The sequence below is a fragment of the Delphinapterus leucas genome, chromosome 19 (assembly GCF_059928025.1).
Source record: "Delphinapterus leucas isolate spDelLeu-1000000601 "Yukka" chromosome 19, BTC_Dleu_Yukka2, whole genome shotgun sequence".
Classification (NCBI taxonomy): Eukaryota; Metazoa; Chordata; class Mammalia; order Artiodactyla; family Monodontidae; genus Delphinapterus; species Delphinapterus leucas.
Genome location: NC_143147.1, coordinates 56,756,315 through 56,777,092, shown reverse-complemented (window position 1 = coordinate 56,777,092; position 20,778 = coordinate 56,756,315). Strand labels below are relative to the sequence as shown.

Below are 20,778 nucleotides of genomic sequence, written 5' to 3'. Positions count from 1 at the left end.
GGAGGCTAGGAGTAGTGTTCCAGGCATAGGGAACAGGCTGTGGAAAGGCTAATAGGGCTTTTATATCAGGGGCCAGCAAACCATGAGCTTTGACCCACCATCTGCTTTTGTTAATAAAGTTTGATTGGAACACAGCCACACTTTCTGACTTATGTATTGTCTTTGGCTCCTTTTATGATACAGAGTTGAGGAGTTGTAGTAGAGACCATCTGGCCTGCATAGTCTAAAGTATTTACCATCTGGCCCTTTAAGAAAATGTTTGCCAATCCCTGCTTTTCATGATATAAGAGAAGATGCCAGAAGTACTATAATTTAGAAACTATATTGCTTAAAATACTCTGATTTCTTTTCCAAAGAAACACCTACGCCTCAGAGGAAAGGCCTTCGATCGAGTGCCTTGCGGCCAAAGAGACCAGAAACGCCCAAGCAAACTGGCCCTGTTATTATTGAAACCTGGGTAGCAGAGGAAGAGTTGGAATTATGGGAGATCAGGGCGTTTGCTGAGAGGTAAGGAAATAGTTTACATGTGATCAGATGCTGAAGATTTTTTATCACTTCAGAATTAAAGAATTACCCCTTTAATAGTTTATTCAATATGTCCTAATTTTGCTCCACCTTTTGATTCTCTAGCTGTGTATCGTTTATTAATGTCCTCTTTCTAATTTTTATGAGTTATTATCTACTTGTCAATTTTGAATTACCTTAATTTAAATGTTTTATTTTTAAATTGAAATAATTTTATACTTTTTGTATGATGTGGAACTTAACCAGATTTCACTTAATATTAGATGCCAGATGCCTAGTAGGATACAGGCATACTCATTTTATCGCGCTTCACAAATACTGCGGTTTTTACAAGCTGAAGACTTGTGGCAACTCTGCATTGAGAAAGTCTGTAGGCACCATTTCCCCAATAGCATTTGCTTACTTTGTGTCTCTGTGTCACATTTTGGTAATTCTCACAGTATTTCAAAACTTTTCATTATTATTATATTTGTTATTATGATCTATGATCAGTGATCTTTGATGTTACTACTACGACTCACTGAAAGCTCAGATGATTATTAGCATTTTTTAGCAATAAAGTATTTTTTAAATTAAGGTATGTACTTTTTTTTTAGACATGATGTTATTGCACACTTAGTAGACTACAGTATAGTGTAAACATCACTGTTATATGCACTGGGAAACCAGAAGAATCATGTGACTCACTTCATTGCGACATTTGCTTTATTGCAGTGATCTGGAACCAAACCCACAATATCTATGAGGTATGCCTGTAGTTTCTGATAAATTCCTCCTTTCTTTCCCTGCAGAGTGGAGAAAGAAAAGGCACAAGCAGTTGAGCAACAGGCTAAGGTTAGTGAACAGAAGAAGGCAGAGGACTTCAAGGCCCAAATGGAGGCTCATCTCAAACAGCAGCGATTGGCTGCCCAGCAGGTGGGGGAGTTGGTACCAGTCCCACCTGGCAGCGAATTGACATTTTTAGCCAAATTCGTGCACACTAAAAGCACAATAATTTTATATTCATGTGGTTTTATTTTTACGTGTATCTCATATATATCTTAATTTCAGTACTTGAAAATAGCTCTGTGGATATACCAAGCTTTGGTTTTGCAAAAAGTGTACACATTTGAAGAACAATGTTTGAAGTATAATTTCTCTTATTTATTATATTTATAATTCAAAGGGTAGTTTCTAAAGATAATTTTTTCCTGTAAAATTCCAATCCGTAAAATCTCTGTAGTCTATGAAAAAGTGAGTTCTACTAAAAGTATAAGTTTGTTGTAATTGGTGGTCATCAGGCTACTGTGGTCTCTTAGTATTTCCATACTGTGATGTATCATATGTGCCTGACTATTTAGGGACCCAAATAAAAGATAATTACCCCTTCCTTCTAATAAGAAGATACTATGAAAGTTTTTAGCCAAACTTGAATATATAAACTTTCAGGATATTGATAAAATAGAAATAGATAAAATAGGTATCATTAACTTAGTTACACATAACTTACTTAAAAATTACATATTACATAAATAAATCAGACTCACTTCCTCATGTTTTACCTTTTTCCTCATATTTTATAAAATATTTTTTCAAGTTCTTGTATATTTTACAGTGGTTTACTATAGGTCATCTTCACTTAGATCAAAGTTTGAGATAACAGCACTTCTGGATTTTGTCATGTCTATCTCTCCACTCATAGAAAGACTGGCTAGTTGTTTTGTTTTTCATTTTATGGATGTGTTTTGTCATCTCTACAATGTAACCCAAGGTATTACTTTTTGGGGGGGCCAGGGGGTCAATTTCTTTAATTTGATAATGAGCTTTTCTCTGGCAGTTGGAAGTCAGAACCTGAACTTGGTGATGTATTACCTCTCTGAGTCCCCCAATAACATTGTATTCTTTGCTTTTCCTATGTGTGTCAGTTTCTGAGGTGATGGACATGCACCTGTATATAGCTTAATTGAACAGAGCAGTATATACTTAATCTATATATTACTTCAGAATTTTTATTTAGGGGCTTCTCTGGTGGCGCACTGGTTGAGAGTCCGCCTGCCGATGCAGGGGACACGGGTTCGTGCCCCGGTCTGGGAAGATCCAACATGTCGCGGAGCGGCTGGGCGTGTGAGCCATGGCCGCTGAGCCTACACGTCCGGAGCCTGTGCTCCGCAATGGGAGAGGCCACAACAGTGAGAGGCCTGCGTACAAAAAAAAAAAAAAAAAATTATTTAAAATATCTTTCTCAAAACAAGTCAATCTTCATTTTAATATGTTTTCCAAATTTAGCAATGAAGATGATCGAAACTTTTTTCCATGCAAAAATTGAGAAATAATGACAGCTAGAGTTTAATGACAAACTTGCCGTTTTGAACATGTGTACAAACCCAGCAGATTTTGTGGACATGTCAAACCTGTGATTTTTTTCCCCCTGAAATTTTTTAAAACTTTTTATACAATTTTTAAAGGTTGTACTCCATTTACAGTTATTACAAAATATTGGCTATATTTCCCATAGTCCACATTTCCAGTTTTTGAAGGCATAGCCCCAGAAAATAACTATGTGTTTAGTTGTTTTGTTTTTCTTGCCTCCTTTATTTTTTAACTGATCCAATTGGATGACATTTCCAAGAATCCAAAACTAAGCTCCTTTTCTTCTTTTTTTTTTTAAATATAAATTTATTTATTTATTTATTTTTGGCTACGTTGGGTCTTTGTTGCTGCGTGCAGGTTTTCTCTACTTGCGGCTAGTGGGGGCTACTCTTCGTTGTGGTGTGCGGGCTTCTCATTGCGGTGGCTTCTCTTGTTGCGGAGCACGGGCTCTAGGCGCACAGGCTTCAGTAGTTGTGGCTTGTGGGCTCTAGAGTGCAGGCTCAGTAGTTGTGGCGCTTGGGCTTAGTTGCTCCGCAGCATGTGGGATCTTCCCAGACCAGGGCTCGAACCCGTGTCCCCTGCATTGGCAGGCAGATTCTCAACCACTGCGCCACCAGGGAAGCCCTCATTTTCTTTTGAGGAATGAGAAATTATGTAAAATACCTCACATTATTTTAAGGCATAGAGGACATATACAAAAGTAACAGTAAAAAGACTAGGTATGCTGTCTTTGGTGAGCAGTGTTTGATGGCAAGAAATAGTTCAGCATTGGAACTTGATCTTCGTACACAACTCAGCTCCAGCATTTACTAGCTCTGTGACCTTGGGCTAGTTTTACAACCTCTCTAAGTCTCAGTTTCCTCATCTTTAAATCACAGTACCAGCAACTTTATTGGGTTGGTCCAAGCATTAAATAAGATAATGAAGGAGTAAAGGGTTTGCCACCAGGTTTGTAGTCAGTGCCAGCTGTAGGGTTTTTTTTGGTTTGTTTGTTTGTTTTAACATCTTTATTGGAGTATAATTGCTTTACAATGGTGTGTTAGTTTCTGCTTTATAACAAAGTGAACCAGCTATACATATACATATATCCCATATCTCCTCCCTCTTGCGTCTCCCTCCCACCCTCCCTATCACACCCCTCTAGGTGGTCACAAAGCACTGAGCTGATCTCCCTGTGCTGTGTGGCTGCTTCCCACTAGCTGTCTATTTTACATTTGGTAGTATATATATATGTGCATGCCACTCTCTCACTTCGTCCCAGCTTACCCTTCCCCCTCCCCGTGTCCTCAAGTCCATTCTCTATGTCTGCATCTTTATTCCTGTCCTTACCCTATGTTCTTCAGAACCAGGAAAACTGGACAGCTACATGTAAAAGAATGAAATTAGAACACTCCATAACACCATACACAAAAATAAACTCAAAATGGATTAAAGACCTAAATGTAAAGCCAGACAGTATAAAACTCTTAGAGGAAAACATAGGCAGAACACCCTGTGACATAAATCACAGCAAGATCCTTTTTGACCCACCTCCTAGAGAAATGGAAATAAAAGCAAAAATAAACAAATGGGACCTAATGAAACTTGAAAGCTTTTGCACAGCAAAGGAAACCATAAACAAGGCGAAAAGACAACCCTCAGAATAGGAGAAAATAGTTGCAAACGAAGCAACTGACAAAGGATTAATCTCCAAAATATACAAGCAGCTCATGCAGCTCAATATCAAAAAAATAAACAACCCAATCCAAAAATGGGCAGAAGACCTAAATAGACATTTCTCCAAAGAAGATATACAGATTGCCAACAAACACATGAAAGGATGCTCAACATCACTAATCATTAGAGAAATGCAAACCAAAATGACAATGAGGTATCACTTCACACCAGTCAGAATGACCATCATCAAAAAATCTAGAAACAATAAATGCTGGAGAGGGTGTGGAGAAAAGGGAACACTCTTGCACTGCTGGTGGGAATGTGAATTGGTACAGTCACTATGGAGAACAGCATGGAGGTTCCTTAAAAAAGTAAAAATAGAACTACCATACGACCCAGCAATCCCACTACTGGGCATATACACTGAGGAAACCATAATTCAAAAAGATCAAGTTGTAGTTTTTACATGTGTAAACTTAAACTGTCATGTCGATAAGCTGTCAGGAAAAGGCAGCAATCTCTGGGTAAAGAAACGCAAATCGTCTTTAATAACACTATAGTCTGAAAGATCCGATTATACCGTTCTGTATAAAATAGTCTAAAGGATTTTTCTGTAAAAATATTTGAACTGAAAAATATAAATCTAGTAAAATTATTTATTATTTTCAGCTTGTTTGATTGCAGGTTTGCCAACTTGAATAGTGGTACTTAAATATTGACATGTTCTTTATGATTGGGTAAATTAACATGACAGGTCCCACCATTTGCTGTCTGTCTGTTCTAAACCCCACAGCTGAATCGCAAGGTATCCCTGTCTCCAGTAAGATCACCCACGTCTCTTGCACTTTCAGTCTGAAAGCTTGGACCTTTGCACAGACTGGAAAAACTTGATCATTTCAAATTTATGTTACCAAAAACTTACTGCTTTTAATAAAGTATATGTGATTTAGAGTCATAAAAATGTTGCCTCCCTCGAGAAATTAAATTCAAGTGTAAATTTGTACGGGCATATTTTCAGAAGTTAAATATTTTAGAAGTTTGGTGCACTTTCTTAGATTGAGAGGAATTGTGGCTGGACTTCATGCAGAATGGTGTTTTTATTTGGAACGATTTTGGTTCATGATTTCTCTCCCTGACTTTTCTAGAAACGATTGGAACAGCAGAAGCCTACAGTAATTGCAGCTTCCACTACTTCCCCAACAAACAGTACAACTAGTACCATCTCTCCAGCACAGAAAGTTATGGTGGCCCCCATAAGTGGCTCAGTTACAACTGGCACTAAAATGGTACTAACTACTAAAGTTGGATCTCCAGCTACAGTAACATTCCAGCAGAACAAGAACTTTCATCAGACCTTTGCTACCTGGGTTAAACAAGGCCAGTCAAATTCAGGTACACAACTGTGATTAAATAAAAGATTGCTTTCATTCAAGAAAAAGAAGTTTCAGTCCTTTACCTACTGAAATGAAATGTTTCTTTAGAAAAGTATTTTTCTTCTGCAGCTGATTGAGCAAACAAACTGTAACAGTAGGTTTGTTACAGATAATATTCATAATATTACATTAGCAAAACTCCTCTCTTACATTATTTCACTTTCAGCATTTACATGGTTCACTTACTTTGAGTGGAGAGGAATGTTTTCTTAAAAATACAAAATGAGCCACATTTCATGCATTGGTGCCTTCCTAGAAGTCACTACGTTGCTGGTTATTTTAAATCTGAAGCTTATTAAATGTCTTATACCCCATTAGCCACCAGCACAGCTGCCACATCTGCTACAACCATTGCCAGCACAGGTCAGACGTTCCAAATTACAGGCAATCCAGTCACTATGGCAGGAAAAGTAATTACCAAACTGCCACTTCCTGCAAACAGCAAGATTGTCGCTGTAAATGTGCCAGCAACGCAAGGAGGTAAGGGAAATGTGAAGAGTTTTAATTCACATTTGCCAGATCATACTGTTGCCATTATTTTTCATTTCCTTTTCACTGATTTCAGTCTTCGGATCTCACATTTTATGTAGCCCACTATAAACCCCCGCCACACCTGGTTTCTCCTCAGGAACCAAGCAATACCTGATGTTTTATGAAAGGGGCAGTTATCAATTACTTCTTCATCTTTTTTTCAAGGCGTTGTTCAAGTACAGCAGAAAGTCCTGGGTATCATTCCATCCAGTACAGGTACAAGTCAGCAAACCTTTACTTCATTCCAGCCCAGGACAGCAACAGTCACGATTAGGCCCAATACCTCAAGCTCTGGAGGAACTACAAGCACTTCCCAAGTAAGAGTTCTTTACAGGTTTATTTGGTGTTAACCACATTGGTTGAAGTTTTTAGAATGGCCTCTTCCAGGATTAATCCAGCTTCTAATTTTTCTTTACCTTTTACTTAATCTGTGACAAAGTACTGATTTTTAAAAAAATCTGTTACTTACATTTCAAGTGAACTGTTAATTTTTAACATTTAGTTAATAGCACATTAGTATAGCTTATGAATCATAAGAATTGCTTTCCAGGATTTTACAAAGAAAATGTCTTTATTGAAAACAATGGGCAATACTGGATCACCCAGGAAAACGACGTGCTATGCAGCTAAGAAGTAGAGTGAAAACATAATCCACAGCATTAACTAGTCTGTCACCTGATATGCACACATATTAGATACATCATTTCCTTGGCACTAGTATTATGGAAAAAGTTTAATGTTTTGTAGACTTGAGAATGTTCTAAACCTAACACTGAAAATAATATGCTGTGTAGTCTCTCCTTTAAATTAGGAAAGAACTTCTGGTCTCTGATCTTGCCCCTGTGTTCCCCAGGTTACAGATAAGGATTGGAGCTCAGGGAAAATAGGACTCATCATTTTAATGTGAGCAACCGTGGTGGTTATAGAGCAGAGCTTTCTTGGGTCTTGTATCCTTCCTTTTAGTCTGTAGGCTATTCTTGGTATCATTGACAAGGAATTTCTTGCGATCTCATTTAAATTACTTTTTTCCCCTCAAAGTTCTATCTTTATTCTGATGCTTAATATAATTTAATATGTAATGTCCAAGAGCTTCTGTAATTTCTGTAGACATGTTTATCAATATGGAAAGTTTAAAGATATCTGTTCTAAGTCCATCATGCTTTAGTCTTTTAAAAACATTTTAATTCATTGTCCTTTGTGTTATTTGTAGGTAATCACAGGGCCTCAGATCCGCCCTGGTATGACGGTGATTAGAACACCACTCCAACAGTCAACACTAGGAAAGGCAATTATTCGAACACCTGTGATGGTACAGCCAGGTATTCATCCATCCAGTATTATCATTTTACATCTAAAGAGTCAGTCTGGGAAATCTATAATATTCTGTATTTGGCACTCTACATACTGGAAAATACCAATATGAATTAAGATTTCGAAGCATACTAAATTTCTGATTCATCATGGGATACACCCATAAGATTTTGTTTCATTTCTGGCATTGTCAATAAGAGAAAAGCAGGTCCAAGTATGCTTGTTAAAAATGTTCTTAAAACCTCTAGTAAATGAGATAGATACATTCAGATCATTGGAGTAAAGAGAATGAGCAAAGAAAACAGTCTGTGTGGCAAAAGATAAAATCAAGGAAATGGCTAAGAAGCATTTAAATGGAAAGCATAAAACAAGATTACAGAGGCAGTGCCTGCCCTTTTTAATGTAAATAAGTTAAAGCTCCCATATTAAAAGTTGAAGCCTGTAAAGATTGAGTGAAAAAAGAAATCGAACTGTGCATTTATGAGAAACATTCCTAAAAGCAAATCACCAGAGAACGTAAAACATAAAAAGACGGTCAAAGACACATGAAATAAAGGACAAAAAAAGAAAGAAAGAAAGAAGGGATAGGCAGAGGGAAGACATGCATAACCCTACTAATATTGAACAGAGTCGAATTCAGTATTTTAAAGAAACAATAACTAGGACAAAGAAAGTCACTTTATATTTGGCTTAAAGATATAGATTGCAGTGAAGGTGCAATCTTGGATCTTTAAATAAGATGTCATTGAAGTGTATAAAGCAAAAACTATTTGAGATCAAGGAGGGATTAACAGAAGCATAGTAGACCAGAAACAGACTGTATCAACTTTTGTACCTTTAGGAATACACATTAGTTTTAAATATTTATGAGCTATTTGTATGAAAATGGTCTTATAATGAGCCACAGGTAAAACCTTGATGAATTCCGAAAAGTAGAATGTGTATAGGCTACATTTTTTGTAGTAAAGCTAGAAATTAACATTAAGGTATTATACTAAGAACGCTTACTTGCTTGGAATTTAAAAACGTATGTTCTCAAAAGTAGCTTTTATGTTAAAGAAACATCAAATGTGTCATCACAAACAGATTATCAAGTAGCAGCTAAGCCAGGCTGCAAAGCTGAACTGAGAGGCAAATTCATTCATTCAACAAATATTTTTGAGCACCTACTCTAGGCAGTTGAAACACATTGGTGAACAAAACAGACAAAAAAAAAACCATATTAAATCTTAACCAGAAGTTAGAAAAATATATAAAACAAGTCTTAAATGAAAACAGGAAGAAGGAAGTGATGATTATAAGACAGAAAAGGCAAATATTAAACCATTTTCTTTTTGCAAGTCTAGAGAAAGGGGAACAAAATGCTAGTTTACAAAAAGTAGGAATGAGAATGCAATAAAAATAGAAGGAACTAAATCTGTTTGAATAACAAGGCATAATTATATACTATGCTTATAAATTTCAAGTCTTAATGACTCACATCAAGGAAAGAAATTTGGAAAGTTGCCATAGTGTTACCTACAGAAAAGAATTCCAGACCTCATGGTTTTATGGATAAAATTCTTTGAAATGGTTAGGAAACAATTTCCTTCTTATAAAAAATAGTTGCAGGCCATAAGGGGAAAGGGGTAGATAAATTCTTTCCCATTCATTTTACAAATTTAGCATAATTCTAATATGAAACATAGCATAGTAATTTTTTTAAAGGAAATATCCTAATGCCTAAGCAAAATTTACCCCAGAGAAGAAAGTATGATTCCTTATTTCAGTTAATGCTACAGAGACAATTGGTAAAATTCAGTATCTATTCATGTTTAAAAATAGCTGTCAGTTAGGCAGCCAACTAAAAGGAAAGATAAAACTAATGTAAAGAAGAAAAGTTTATGAATGATAAATGGTAATATACTTAGACTTGAATATGTGAATATATAGCTTCACATATGAGTGTGTCTGGTGTGTCGTATGAAAAGCAAGGTGGCCAGTGAGGCTGGTGGGGCCCAGTGAAGACAGTAAGAGTCTTAGGAGTTGTGGTCAGAGAGGTCGAGGGTGGATGGATGTGTGTAGTGTGTGTCTGAGTGTGTGCAGGTCAACTTATCCCTATTCCTACCACCACGCTAGCCTTTCCCAAAGTTGAACACTCCCAGGTTGTAATAAAAAGTGTTTTAATTTTTGAATTTTGATGATAATCTAAACATAATTGAACATGTACATATTGGGGATCATCTGAATGACCATCATATAATCAGTCAATACCAGCCCTTTTATCCATCTGTGTTTATGATGACACCGTATCAATACAAGGTGATATAAGGATGTATGTATACATATAGCCGATTCACTTTGTTGTACAGCAGAAACTAACACATTGAAAAGCAATTATAGTCCAATAAAGATGGAAAAAAGAAAATACAAGGTGATAAACGAAAGTAACTTTTCATTAACTGTTCCTCAAACTGCAGTACAAGGACAGAGTGTTGGGGTCCAGAAGTTCTCAACTTCAAGCACTTGTCTATATGTACTGCACTGTTTTTTGATTCATCTTGAAGAATAAGTGGACAACAATAACCAAGTAAAGTTTAGAAGAAAGAGTAATGATGAAAAATTTACACTGCCAGTTTCTATAGCATATTTACAAGCCACTAGAATTTAGGAGCATGATACCAAAGGAAAGTAGACCAACTGAAGTAATGCAGGCACTGTGATGCTATCATACTATTTCTGATTGCTGGAATGTGATACTTTAGTGATAGGGTTGGAAAGGGTTCAGTGAAATGGGCACCCAGTGGTGATGGGAGTATGAATGGGTATAACCTTTCTAAATTCAATTTAATACTATGTTCCTGCTATGAATCCAGTAATTTTGGGAGGAGTATATTCTAAGGAAATAATTAGAAGCACATAAAAATTTATAAGCAGGGATTTCACCAGGCTATTATTTAAAAAAAGAAAAAGGGAAAGTATTCTAAATGTCAGAATAGGTTTAATTTTATACATAATGCAGTAATATTAAGCACCGGTCATTTTAAAAAATATACACAGAAATATATATGTAGACATATGAGGAAAAACAGGAACTGAATACAAAATTTCAGAAATATAATATTTACTAATTAATAATGAATTCAGATTTTATAAGTGTAAAATTAGCTGCCAAATAACTACCACCTGCTTTTTCTTCTAGTTTCATCAGGTTAAATGAGAAACAGAAGTTTTTAGAAGACTATGGAGCCATTTCAGTTAAACTTCATTCATTCTATAGATGTTTATTCAACTAACTATGGAAGCACTTGAGCACCTTGCTCTAGTATTGAGGATACAGTGGTTCTTGCCCTCTTGGTTCCTCCCAGCTAAGTAGCAGATAGCTGTAAGAAAAACTCATTTATAAATATAATTGTCCCAGAATATTCCAGATTCTATATGTTTTGTTTAAAAATCACATAAATTAATTACTATCTTTTCATTTATATTCCTAAGGAAAGGCAGCCTAATGGCACATTTTACATAGGCTCTTCCATCTTCCCTATTGTCATTTTGGCTTTAGATTCATAGGAAGAGCATTATTATTTTTTTTTTTATTATTTTTTTTTTTTGACTACTGCAGAGAGCAGGAATGGGAGAGTGGTTGTTAGTGAGCTGAGTGGAAACAGGCTCACTGACAGCCAGGTGGGTCCTTTGGATGTGGATATATGGCTGAATGCATCAGTATGTCAGCATCCCGTAAGTCTTTTTGAAAATTGAGAAGAATACATTCATCTGAAGCGTTAAACGACATTTCAACTCAGAGTATTGCTTAGGGCATAGAAGCATTCTAATGTTTTGCTCTTTGCATAGGTACTCCTCAACAGGTTGTGACGCAGATCATCAGAGGGCAGCCTGTTTCCACTGCGATCTCTGCCCCTAGTACAGTTTCCTCAACACCTGCACAGAAAGGACTAACTTCAGGAGCACCCACTGCAAGTCTACAGCCTTCAACCTCACAGCCCCCTCGCCCCCAGCAAGGACAGGTGAAGCTTACCATGGCTCAACTCACCCAGTTAACACAGGGCCACGTAAGTAATGTGACTTCCATTTTAACTTTACAAGTGATCTTACTTACTCTTGCTGTAAGCTTTAAAACACGTACTTAATCTTTGGACGTTTAAAAATCTACTTACTTTTTTAAATGTCTGGTTCCTAGAGTCAAACAAAAATACTTTTTTTTTTAAAATTTATTTCTTTCTTTCTTTTTGGCTGCATTGGGTCTTCGTTGCTGTGCGTGGGCTTTCTCTAGTTGTGGCGAGTGGGACCACTCTTTGTTGTGGTGTGTGGGCTTCTCATTGTGGTGGCTTCTCTTGTTGTGGAGCATGGGCTCTAGGCATGCGGGCTTCAGTAGTTGTGGCTCACGGGCTCAGTAGTTGTGGCACACAGGCTTAGTTGCTCCGTGGCATGTGAGATCTTCCCGGACCAGGGCTCGAACCCATGCCCCCTGCATTGGCAGGCGGATTCTTAACCACTGCACCACCAGGGAAGCCCAGGAAAGGCTTTCTTAAAGACAGAAAATACTAGCCATAAAGGAAAAGATTTATAAATTCAACAACCTTAGAAATAAGAACTTCAGTTCATCAGACATTATAAAAGAGTGAAAAGAATGAGGAAAGGTATAATTACAACCAGCCAAGGACTATTCTGCAGAATACATGAAGAATTACTACTACAAATTAAGAAAGAAAAAAATCCAGATAGTTCGGTAGGAAAAAAAAGCAAACAAACTTGTCGAGAAAAGAGGAAATCTAAACGTCCATAAATCTAAAAAACTGCTGAATTTTGTTAGTAATGAGGGAAATGCATATTAAAACCATATATCTAAGAGATTGGTATAAACTAAAATGTCAGACAATATCAAGAGACAGCAAAGACATGGAATGGAGCAGAATGAACTCTCATACACACCTGGTAGTATTATAAATTGCTTTAGCCACCTTGAAAAACTGTAGACAGTATGTAGCAAAGCTGAAGACACATGCCGCACGTCATGGTAGTTCTCCTTCTAGGAAAGTTTCCTGGAGAAGTTCTTGTTCGTCTGAGCACCAGGGCGATGGACATGAATATATACAGCAGCATTGTTCATAAGAGTCAAAAACTGGGAACAACCCAAATGTCAATCTGCAGTCAATTAGATAAATAAGTTGCCTTCCTCCAGCAATGGAAGTGAACAAACAACAGCCATATAGAACTACATTGCTGAGCTAAATAAAAAAAAAGCAGGTAACAAACAGAATTACAGTATGATCTATTTGCATAAGATTCAGAAACAGACAAAACTAGCTACATGTGTAGGGTTATGGGCCTGCTGCATTGCCTACCTGGAGGGGACACCATTTGAATTCTTCCTGAATGGTGCTCCTGAAGTTGTGAGTCTGTGGCCCTTAGAGAGCTATACCTAAGTGGTCGCACTATGAAGAACTGCAGTTATTGTAACAGTGAGAGTAGTCCTTACCTCTAGGGCAAAGGAGGGGAATTAAGACCAGAGCAGCTCACATGGGGGCCTTCTTGGATACTGGCAGTGATGACCTGAATGCTGGTTTTATAGACGTTCACTTTACAATTATTCGTTAAACTATACTTGGTATTGTATGTAGTTTTGACTGTGCACAAAAATGTTTTAGAAAAGCAATAGTGAATAAGGCAGGGGTCCTCAACCGGTTTGCGGCCTGTTAGGAACCAGGCCACACGGCAGGAGGTGAGGGGTGGGCGAGCGAGCGAAGCTTCATCTGCCGCTCCCCGTCCCTCCCCGTCCCGTGCGTCACTGCCTGCACCGTCACCCACCCACCCACCCCGTCCGTGGAAAAATTGTCTTCCACGAAACCAGTCCCTGGTGCCCAAAAGGCTGGGGACTGCTGTAGTAAGGGACTCCTGAGTAAAGTGCATGGAGCTTAGCATCACTGTAGGAACTTTGTAGCATCAGTTTTGGCTGTTGGGAACTTAGGGTGGCTTGTTTTTATGTTTGCTTTCTAATTCTCCACCACGTTCCTGATGGTTGAGGAGAAGTCCTGGACAGAAGAGGCAGTGCAGATGGAGTTTTTAGTTCCTAGTCCCTATTTGGATGATTACTCAGACATTAGTGACCTTCCTCACATGGTGTTTGCATTCCACGTCTAGAACCCTAAGCTTTCTATACGTTGGCACACACCAACACACTCCATAGGTCATTTGGTACATAGTGAAAAAACTGAAACTAGGAGACCTGGGCTTCTCATTATGTCTCACCTTGAACTTGCCCTCTCACTCTGGGTAGGAGACTTGAACTTTCTAACTTGAGTTTCCTAATTGGTAGAAAGATTGTAGTAATATTTTCTCTCCCTAATCCGCAAAGTCACAAGTCTGTTGTGAGAATCAAATGAGGCATGTCTGAAGTATGTCTAAAGATGCTTTGAAAGTTATAAAATAAGATGATTTAAAATCAGAATTTTGTGCAGACCTTAGTTATTCACTTCACACCCTTATTTGATAGATTGGGAAATTTAGATCCAGAGCAGCGATGTTACTTACAGACAGATAACCTGGCTGTCCGTTTGGAGAACTCAGACTGGAACTCTGGATTGTTAGTTCATGCTTTTTCCACTAAACACCATCAGTCTTTTAAAATAAATATTCTTATTTTAGCTTATCTGAATTTTTCTTGGTACCATTCCATAGACATTCAAATACATATGTTCATTATTTTAAAGGATCTGTTCAACATAAAAATGGTATACTTGCAGATCGATCCTTTGAACACAGTTTACATGTTGTGTGTTTTTTCCGTAGGGTGGCAATCAAGGTTTGACAGTAGTGATTCAAGGACAAGGCCAAACTACTGGACAGTTGCAGTTGATACCTCAAGGGGTGACTATACTTCCCGGTCCAGGACAGCAGCTGATGCAAGCCGCAATGCCAAATGGTACCGTCCAGCGGTTCCTCTTCACCCCACTGGCAACAACGGCCACGGCAACCAGCAGCACCACCACCACTGTTTCCACTACAGCAGCAGGTAGAACCTGGGCTTGTGGGAAATGCTGCTTGTTAGTGTCACGGGTTGCTAGGTGACAGAGGGGGCCAGAGGGCCGGTCTTTATCTTTGGGAGGATGTGCCTCAAGCTGGTGAGTGTCACAGCTGACTGGTCAGCCTCACAAGAGCTTGACCAGATCTCTTGCTCTGATAGCCTCCCTGTCACCACCACCCCCCGTTAAAAACTATAGAAAGCGGGGGGTTGGCACAAAACAGTAAAGTATCGTGGTGACTGTGCCCACTCCTAACTCCTCACCAAGCCTGTAGGAACTGATTGAGTCATGACGTGCTCTCAGGGCAGGTCGGTATTTCCAGCTCATAACCTATGATTGGGAGCTTCAGGACCAGAGCACTTGGTGAGCCTCCTGCTGCAAGCGGCCCGTCACTCACTGGCATCTCGCCATAGGAGAGGAATGTGGGCTGGCCTTAGCCTGGGCCAGAAGACCTGGCTGATTTCCAGAGACTGTGCCTTGCTTTGGAAGCCAGCCCTCTGGAGACTTAGCAAAATGTGCGGAGGGCAGCCATGAACAGGGCCCGTGTTCCCCAATTTAGGAGAGTCCTGACCTAGGTGTTTCTAGATGGAGCATTTCTAGGGCATCAATCTTCTGTACTGAAATGCAAAATTCTCACCTTTAGAAAATCCCCTTCAAATTCTTCTTAAACCACAGTCTCATGTTCTAGAGTAAGAAATATTTGGTCTTTCCTTTTCACAGGTACAGGTGAACAAAGACAGAGTAAATTATCGCCCCTGACACAGGTGCAGCCAGCCAAGAGCCTGCCTCCAGCTCAGCCGTCGAGCGTGAGTCCTGCAGAAGCCCAGCCTCAGACTGCTCAGCCCGCACAGCCCCAGCCCCCAACCCAACCCCCGTCCCCAGCTCAGCCTGAAGCCCAGACCCAAGCAACTTCTGCCTCCCACGTCCCTCCTGAAGCACAGCCCACCCAAGCACAGTCCTCCAAACCCCAAGGTGCAGGACAGTGTCAGCCTCAGAGTAATGTCCAAGGACAGTCTCCTGCTCGTGTCCAGAGTCCACCACAGACTCGAATGCGTCCATCAACTCCATCCCAAGTGTCTCCTGGACAGCAGTCCCAGGGTCAGACTACAGCCTCACAGCCGATTCCAATTCAGCCACACACATCTCTTCAGCCACCTTCCCAGGGCCAGCCACAGTCACAACCCCAGGTACAGTCTTCAACTCAAACTCTTTCATCAGGACAAACGTTAAGCCAAGTTACTGTTTCGTCCCCATCCCGTCCTCTGCTCCAAGTACGGCAGCCTCAGCCCCAAGTCCTTGCTGTGCCGCAGCTGCAACAAGTCCAGGTTCTCTCCCAGATCCAGTCACAGGTTGTGGCTCAGATACAGGCTCAGCAAGGTGGTGTGCCCCAGCAGATCAAACTCCAGGTCCCCGTTCAGATGCAGCAGAGCAGCCCTGTGCAGACTCATCAGATTCAGAATGTGGTTACAGTGCAGGCAGCCAGTGTGCAAGAGCAGTTGCAAAGGGTTCAGCAACTCAGGGATCAGCAGCAAAAGAAGAAGCAGCAACAGATAGAAATTAAGCGGGAACACACCCTCCAAGCTTCTAATCAAAGTGAAATCATTCAGAAACAGGTAAAGTTATTAAGTAAAAGCAGCATGTTCAGTAGCTTGAATTATTGTGCTGTGCATTAGACTTAGTGTTTGGTTGTGTTAGCTTTCCTTAAATAAGACACAAAAGTCATTGATGCTTCAAGTTAGAAGCAGCACTGGATTGACCAAAACGTACTGAATGACTGTTATGGTTTGGAACTCTGTTGGATATAAACAGTCAGTGCTTACTGGAAAAACTACGTGTATTTTGGGAGAACTAAGTTGGAAAGAGTGGACTTAGGAAGTTTAAGTATCATTGATATGAAACCTGAAGGTTTAACTAAGTTTGGAAGCCACTTCAGGCATCATAGCAATTTCTTTGCAGTTATTTGCAGTTGTCATTCCTTAGTTTGCACGTAGACTAAGCAAATTTTATAGACAGATTAAACTCATTTGTGCTTCCAGCCACACCCTCGTAAAAAAAAGATTTAAATAGTATTACTCCATAGCATAAATAAAAAGTGGCATTGTGCAGTAGCTTTGTAGTGAAGTAAGGCAATTTAGATGAGTTAGAATTATTCTGCTTGAAACGAAGCCACGTGTATAGTGACATCCTCTATAGCATTGCGGGAGAATGTGCAGCGTTCCGCACTAGTCAGGAGTTTGTGTGGGTTTCAAGTGTTCCCAAGTCAGGAGAATCCAGTTCCTGGGTCTCCCGTTTACAGTCTGTGAAACCCACTGACCTCCCCTGAGCTATATCCTCATTAAAACTCTCTCCTTTTCAGCCACACAGGGTTACTGTAATGATTAAATGAGGTCATGTATGTAGAAGCACCTTTTATTTTATTTTTTATTGAAATATATTTGACATATAACATTGTATAAATTTAATTTAAGGTATATGTCTTATTGATTTTATACATTCACATCTTGTAATATGACTGCCATTGTAGCAATAATTAACTCCCCTATCATGTCACATAATTTTCATTTCCTTTTAGTGGTTGGAATAATTAAGATCTAGTCTCTTAGCAACTTTGATGATTGTAATGTTGTTAGAAGTGTTTTAAGCAGCAGAGGAACTTTTTTTTTTTTTTTTTTTGCGATACGCGGGCCTCTCACTGCTGTGGCCTCTCCCGTTGCGGAGCACAGGCTCCGGACGCGCAGGCTCAGCGGCCATGGCTCACGGGCCCAGCCGCTCCACGGTATGTGGGATCCTCCCGGACCGGGGCACGAACCCGTGTCCCCTGCATTGGCAGACGGACTCTCAACCACTGCGCCACCAGGGAAGCCCCAGCAGAGGGATTTTTGAAGATGTATAGTAATATTCTTAAAAAATTAACGTCATATATAATGTGTTAAAATGCATTATTATCCAGCTTTTAGCACTGTATGGTCCATGAACTGAGAATTATTACAATGTCTGTCTTTACCCTAATCTCTGCACAAGGTGGCAATGGGGCGGGGGTGGGGTGATCTTTAAAATGAATGCCTGGGACGGAGAGCATAATGTTAAAAACATGGTTATTGGAGGATGATAGCTGGGTTAAAATTAGAGCTGTATTAATTCTTTAATCCCAAACAAGTTAGTAAGTTCTTTATGTCTCACTATCTCATTTATAAAAGTTTCCCTACCTTTCAGCATTGTTACAGTGAATAAACAAGGTAATGTCAGCTGCTTCCCTGGGCACGGTGCGGGGTATGTGATAAGCACCCGGGCCACACAGTAGCTCTCATTTTATTTGTATTACGATATAAAATTTTTAGTTTCTTTGGGAAACACATACATGTGCTCAGATTTCTACTGTTGTTACCTGTGTACCAACTTGTAGTCATTATAAAATATGCATTTTTGGATTTTGTTCTGTCCTGAAGGTGGTGATGAAGCATAATGCTGTAATAGAACATTTAAAACAGAAAAAGACCATGACTCCAGCTGAAAGAGAAGAGAATCAAAGGTAGGGAGAAATGTTTATAACCCATTACACTGGGTCTCACTGTATATCAGTCTCTTCTCTTTAGCACACACACACACACACACACACACACACACACACACACACACACACACAGAGGAGTTCTGAGTTTGTATTGTTTTTATCTTGATTGAAGTTTATTAAATGAGAACACTCAGTGCTAGTAGATGCTCATAACTGGTTCCAATCGCTCTGAAGCTTCCCAGTCACAGAAAGTTTGTACCAACTGTAAAGACGTAGAAAAATTTTGTCTTAAGCCTTTCAGAAGGAAATGTCCAGTATTACATAGATTGTGTATTTCTCTCTAGAATGATTGTCTGTAACCAGGTGATGAAGTATATTTTGGATAAGATAGATAAAGAAGAAAAACAGGCAGCAAAAAAACGGAAGCGAGAGGAGAGCGTGGAACAGAAACGTAGCAAACAGAATGCCAGCAAGCTCTCTGCACTGCTCTTCAAGCACAAAGAGCAACTCAAAGCCGAAATACTGAAGAAGAGAGCACTGCTAGACAAAGACCTACAAATTGAAGTGCAGGTAAGAAGGTATTTTCTATCCTCCTGTGTTCAGTGTTTAGCATCAAATTTTATTCTTCTTTTCCCCTTGAAATTTTCATTAAGCTTAAAATTTGAGCTTGTTTTCTAGATTTTACATTTTTGTCCCTAGAATGAGAAGTAGTGGGACATATATCTTTTAAAGCATGACAGAGATTTTTGTACCTACATGTATATTGTAATCTCTAAACTAGCCACTCGGGGAGGTTAGTCTTTTGATTAAAACATTCGAGGACCCTCTTGGCAATAGCCCTTATTGTCTGTGACGCAGTCTTTGCCAAAAGTTATCAGGAGCCACGTTTCTTGAGAAAGGTAGACAGAGAAACTGCAAAATAATGTTGAAAGAAAAATAAAGTGTGCTTATTAAATAAGACCAGATTTCTTTCTTGACTTGTAAATGATCTGCAGGCATGGCTAATCCTCTGCTTACTTAGGGAATTTGTTGAAAATTGAAAGAAGACATCTATTCATACATATTTAAACAGTTTTTTAAAAGAGAAGTGGGCTATATAAAGCATCCCTAGAAGTGCCTTGTACATTTTAAGAAGGTGAGAGATGTTAAGACAACACTGATCATCCTGCTAACAAACACTGTACATAACTGTGAGACATTAGAGATCTTCCCACTGAAGTCAGAAACCAGATGGTAGTGCCCAGAATCAACGTTATTGCTTAGCATCTCTAGAAATTCTAGCTAAGGTTAAGCCAAAGAAAGAAAGGAGATAAAATTTGTTATTGTGTATATATGATTATTATATCAAAACCCCAAAGAAAAATTATTAAGATCTAAGAGAGAGTTCAGTAAGGTAGTCACTGCTAGATAAATACTGAGATCGTGACCATTGTCCAAGTAAACAAAAATAAGGGTCGGTAATCTTTGATCATCCCCAAAGATGACCATTTTAAAATAATTTTAGGATATAGCTTACATATATTACTTTTAATAAATGTATTCACATATAAACACATTTTAAACAAAATCAGAATCACGCTGGAGACAACATATACTGAACATTTTTCTTTTTCTGCACTGTACATACTATGCAGCCATTTAAAAATGTTAACAACTACTGCAAATATTCTAGTATACAGTCGTGGTGTTGTTTCTGACAGTGTATCGCTTATCCAATGAGGAAGAAAAATTATACTTAAAGAAAACGTTCGGCATTATTTTAACTATAGAATTTATTGCTAAGATGATTTAGCTTGAGGAACAACATTCAAACGTATATGTACTAGCATATTTTAAAATTTATTTTTAATTATAAAGATTTTATTTTTTATTTTCAGCATATGTGATTGGTCCTTTATATCTACCTGTTCTTATATCATTTATGCTTGCCTTTTTAGAAAATAGACTTCATTTTTAAGAGCAGTTTTAAATTTACATAAAAATTATGCAGAAAGCAGAGAGTTCTCGTATACTACCCCCAACCCCAGTTTCTCCTATTATTAACATCTTGCATTAGGGTGGCATATTTGTACAATTCATAAGCCAGTATTGATACATTATTATTAACTAAAGTCCATAGTTTACATTAAGTTTCACTCTTTGTGTTGTATAGTTCTGTGCATTTGACAAATGAGTGATGTCATATAATCATGTTACATAACAGAATACAGAATCATATTACAGTATCATACAGAATAGTTTCACTGTCCTAAAAATGTGTTGTCTTCTACCTTTTCCTCCCTCCTCCATCCCCCTCTGCTTGTCTTTTCAATATTTCTTACTCATTTTTAATAGAACTTATGCCTTCATTTAACTCTTTGAATGTCTCATACATATTATAAAGTTTTTTGTCAGATTGTTCTATAAAACATAAAAATTCACTTGGAGTAAATTCAGATTCGCT

The 20,778-nt window shown here is 38.6% G+C and overlaps 1 protein-coding gene across 18 annotated transcripts in view; it reads left to right on the top strand.

Moving 5' to 3' along the window:
- The window catches only part of BPTF (bromodomain PHD finger transcription factor), a 132,456-nt gene that overhangs the window by 92,638 nt on the left and 19,040 nt on the right, over positions 1 to 20,778 (top strand). For 8 of the 18 annotated variants that reach the window (XM_030762077.2, XM_089901433.1, XM_089901442.1 and 5 more), the window contains 11 exons: positions 357 to 507; positions 1,317 to 1,440; positions 5,676 to 5,922; positions 6,282 to 6,443; positions 6,660 to 6,811; positions 7,705 to 7,813; positions 11,637 to 11,854; positions 14,592 to 14,814; positions 15,545 to 16,437; positions 18,271 to 18,353; positions 18,680 to 18,905. In XM_030762077.2, coding sequence (XP_030617937.2) covers positions 357 to 507; positions 1,317 to 1,440; positions 5,676 to 5,922; positions 6,282 to 6,443; positions 6,660 to 6,811; positions 7,705 to 7,813; positions 11,637 to 11,854; positions 14,592 to 14,814; positions 15,545 to 16,437; positions 18,271 to 18,353; positions 18,680 to 18,905 — 2,588 coding nt within the window. Of the gene's footprint in view, positions 1 to 356; positions 508 to 1,316; positions 1,441 to 5,675; positions 5,923 to 6,281; positions 6,444 to 6,659; positions 6,812 to 7,704; positions 7,814 to 11,636; positions 11,855 to 14,591; positions 14,815 to 15,544; positions 16,438 to 18,270; positions 18,354 to 18,679; positions 18,906 to 20,778 lie in introns of those variants that run through there. The other 10 variants (XM_089901445.1, XM_089901444.1, XM_089901446.1 and 7 more) reach the window with 7 other exon arrangements.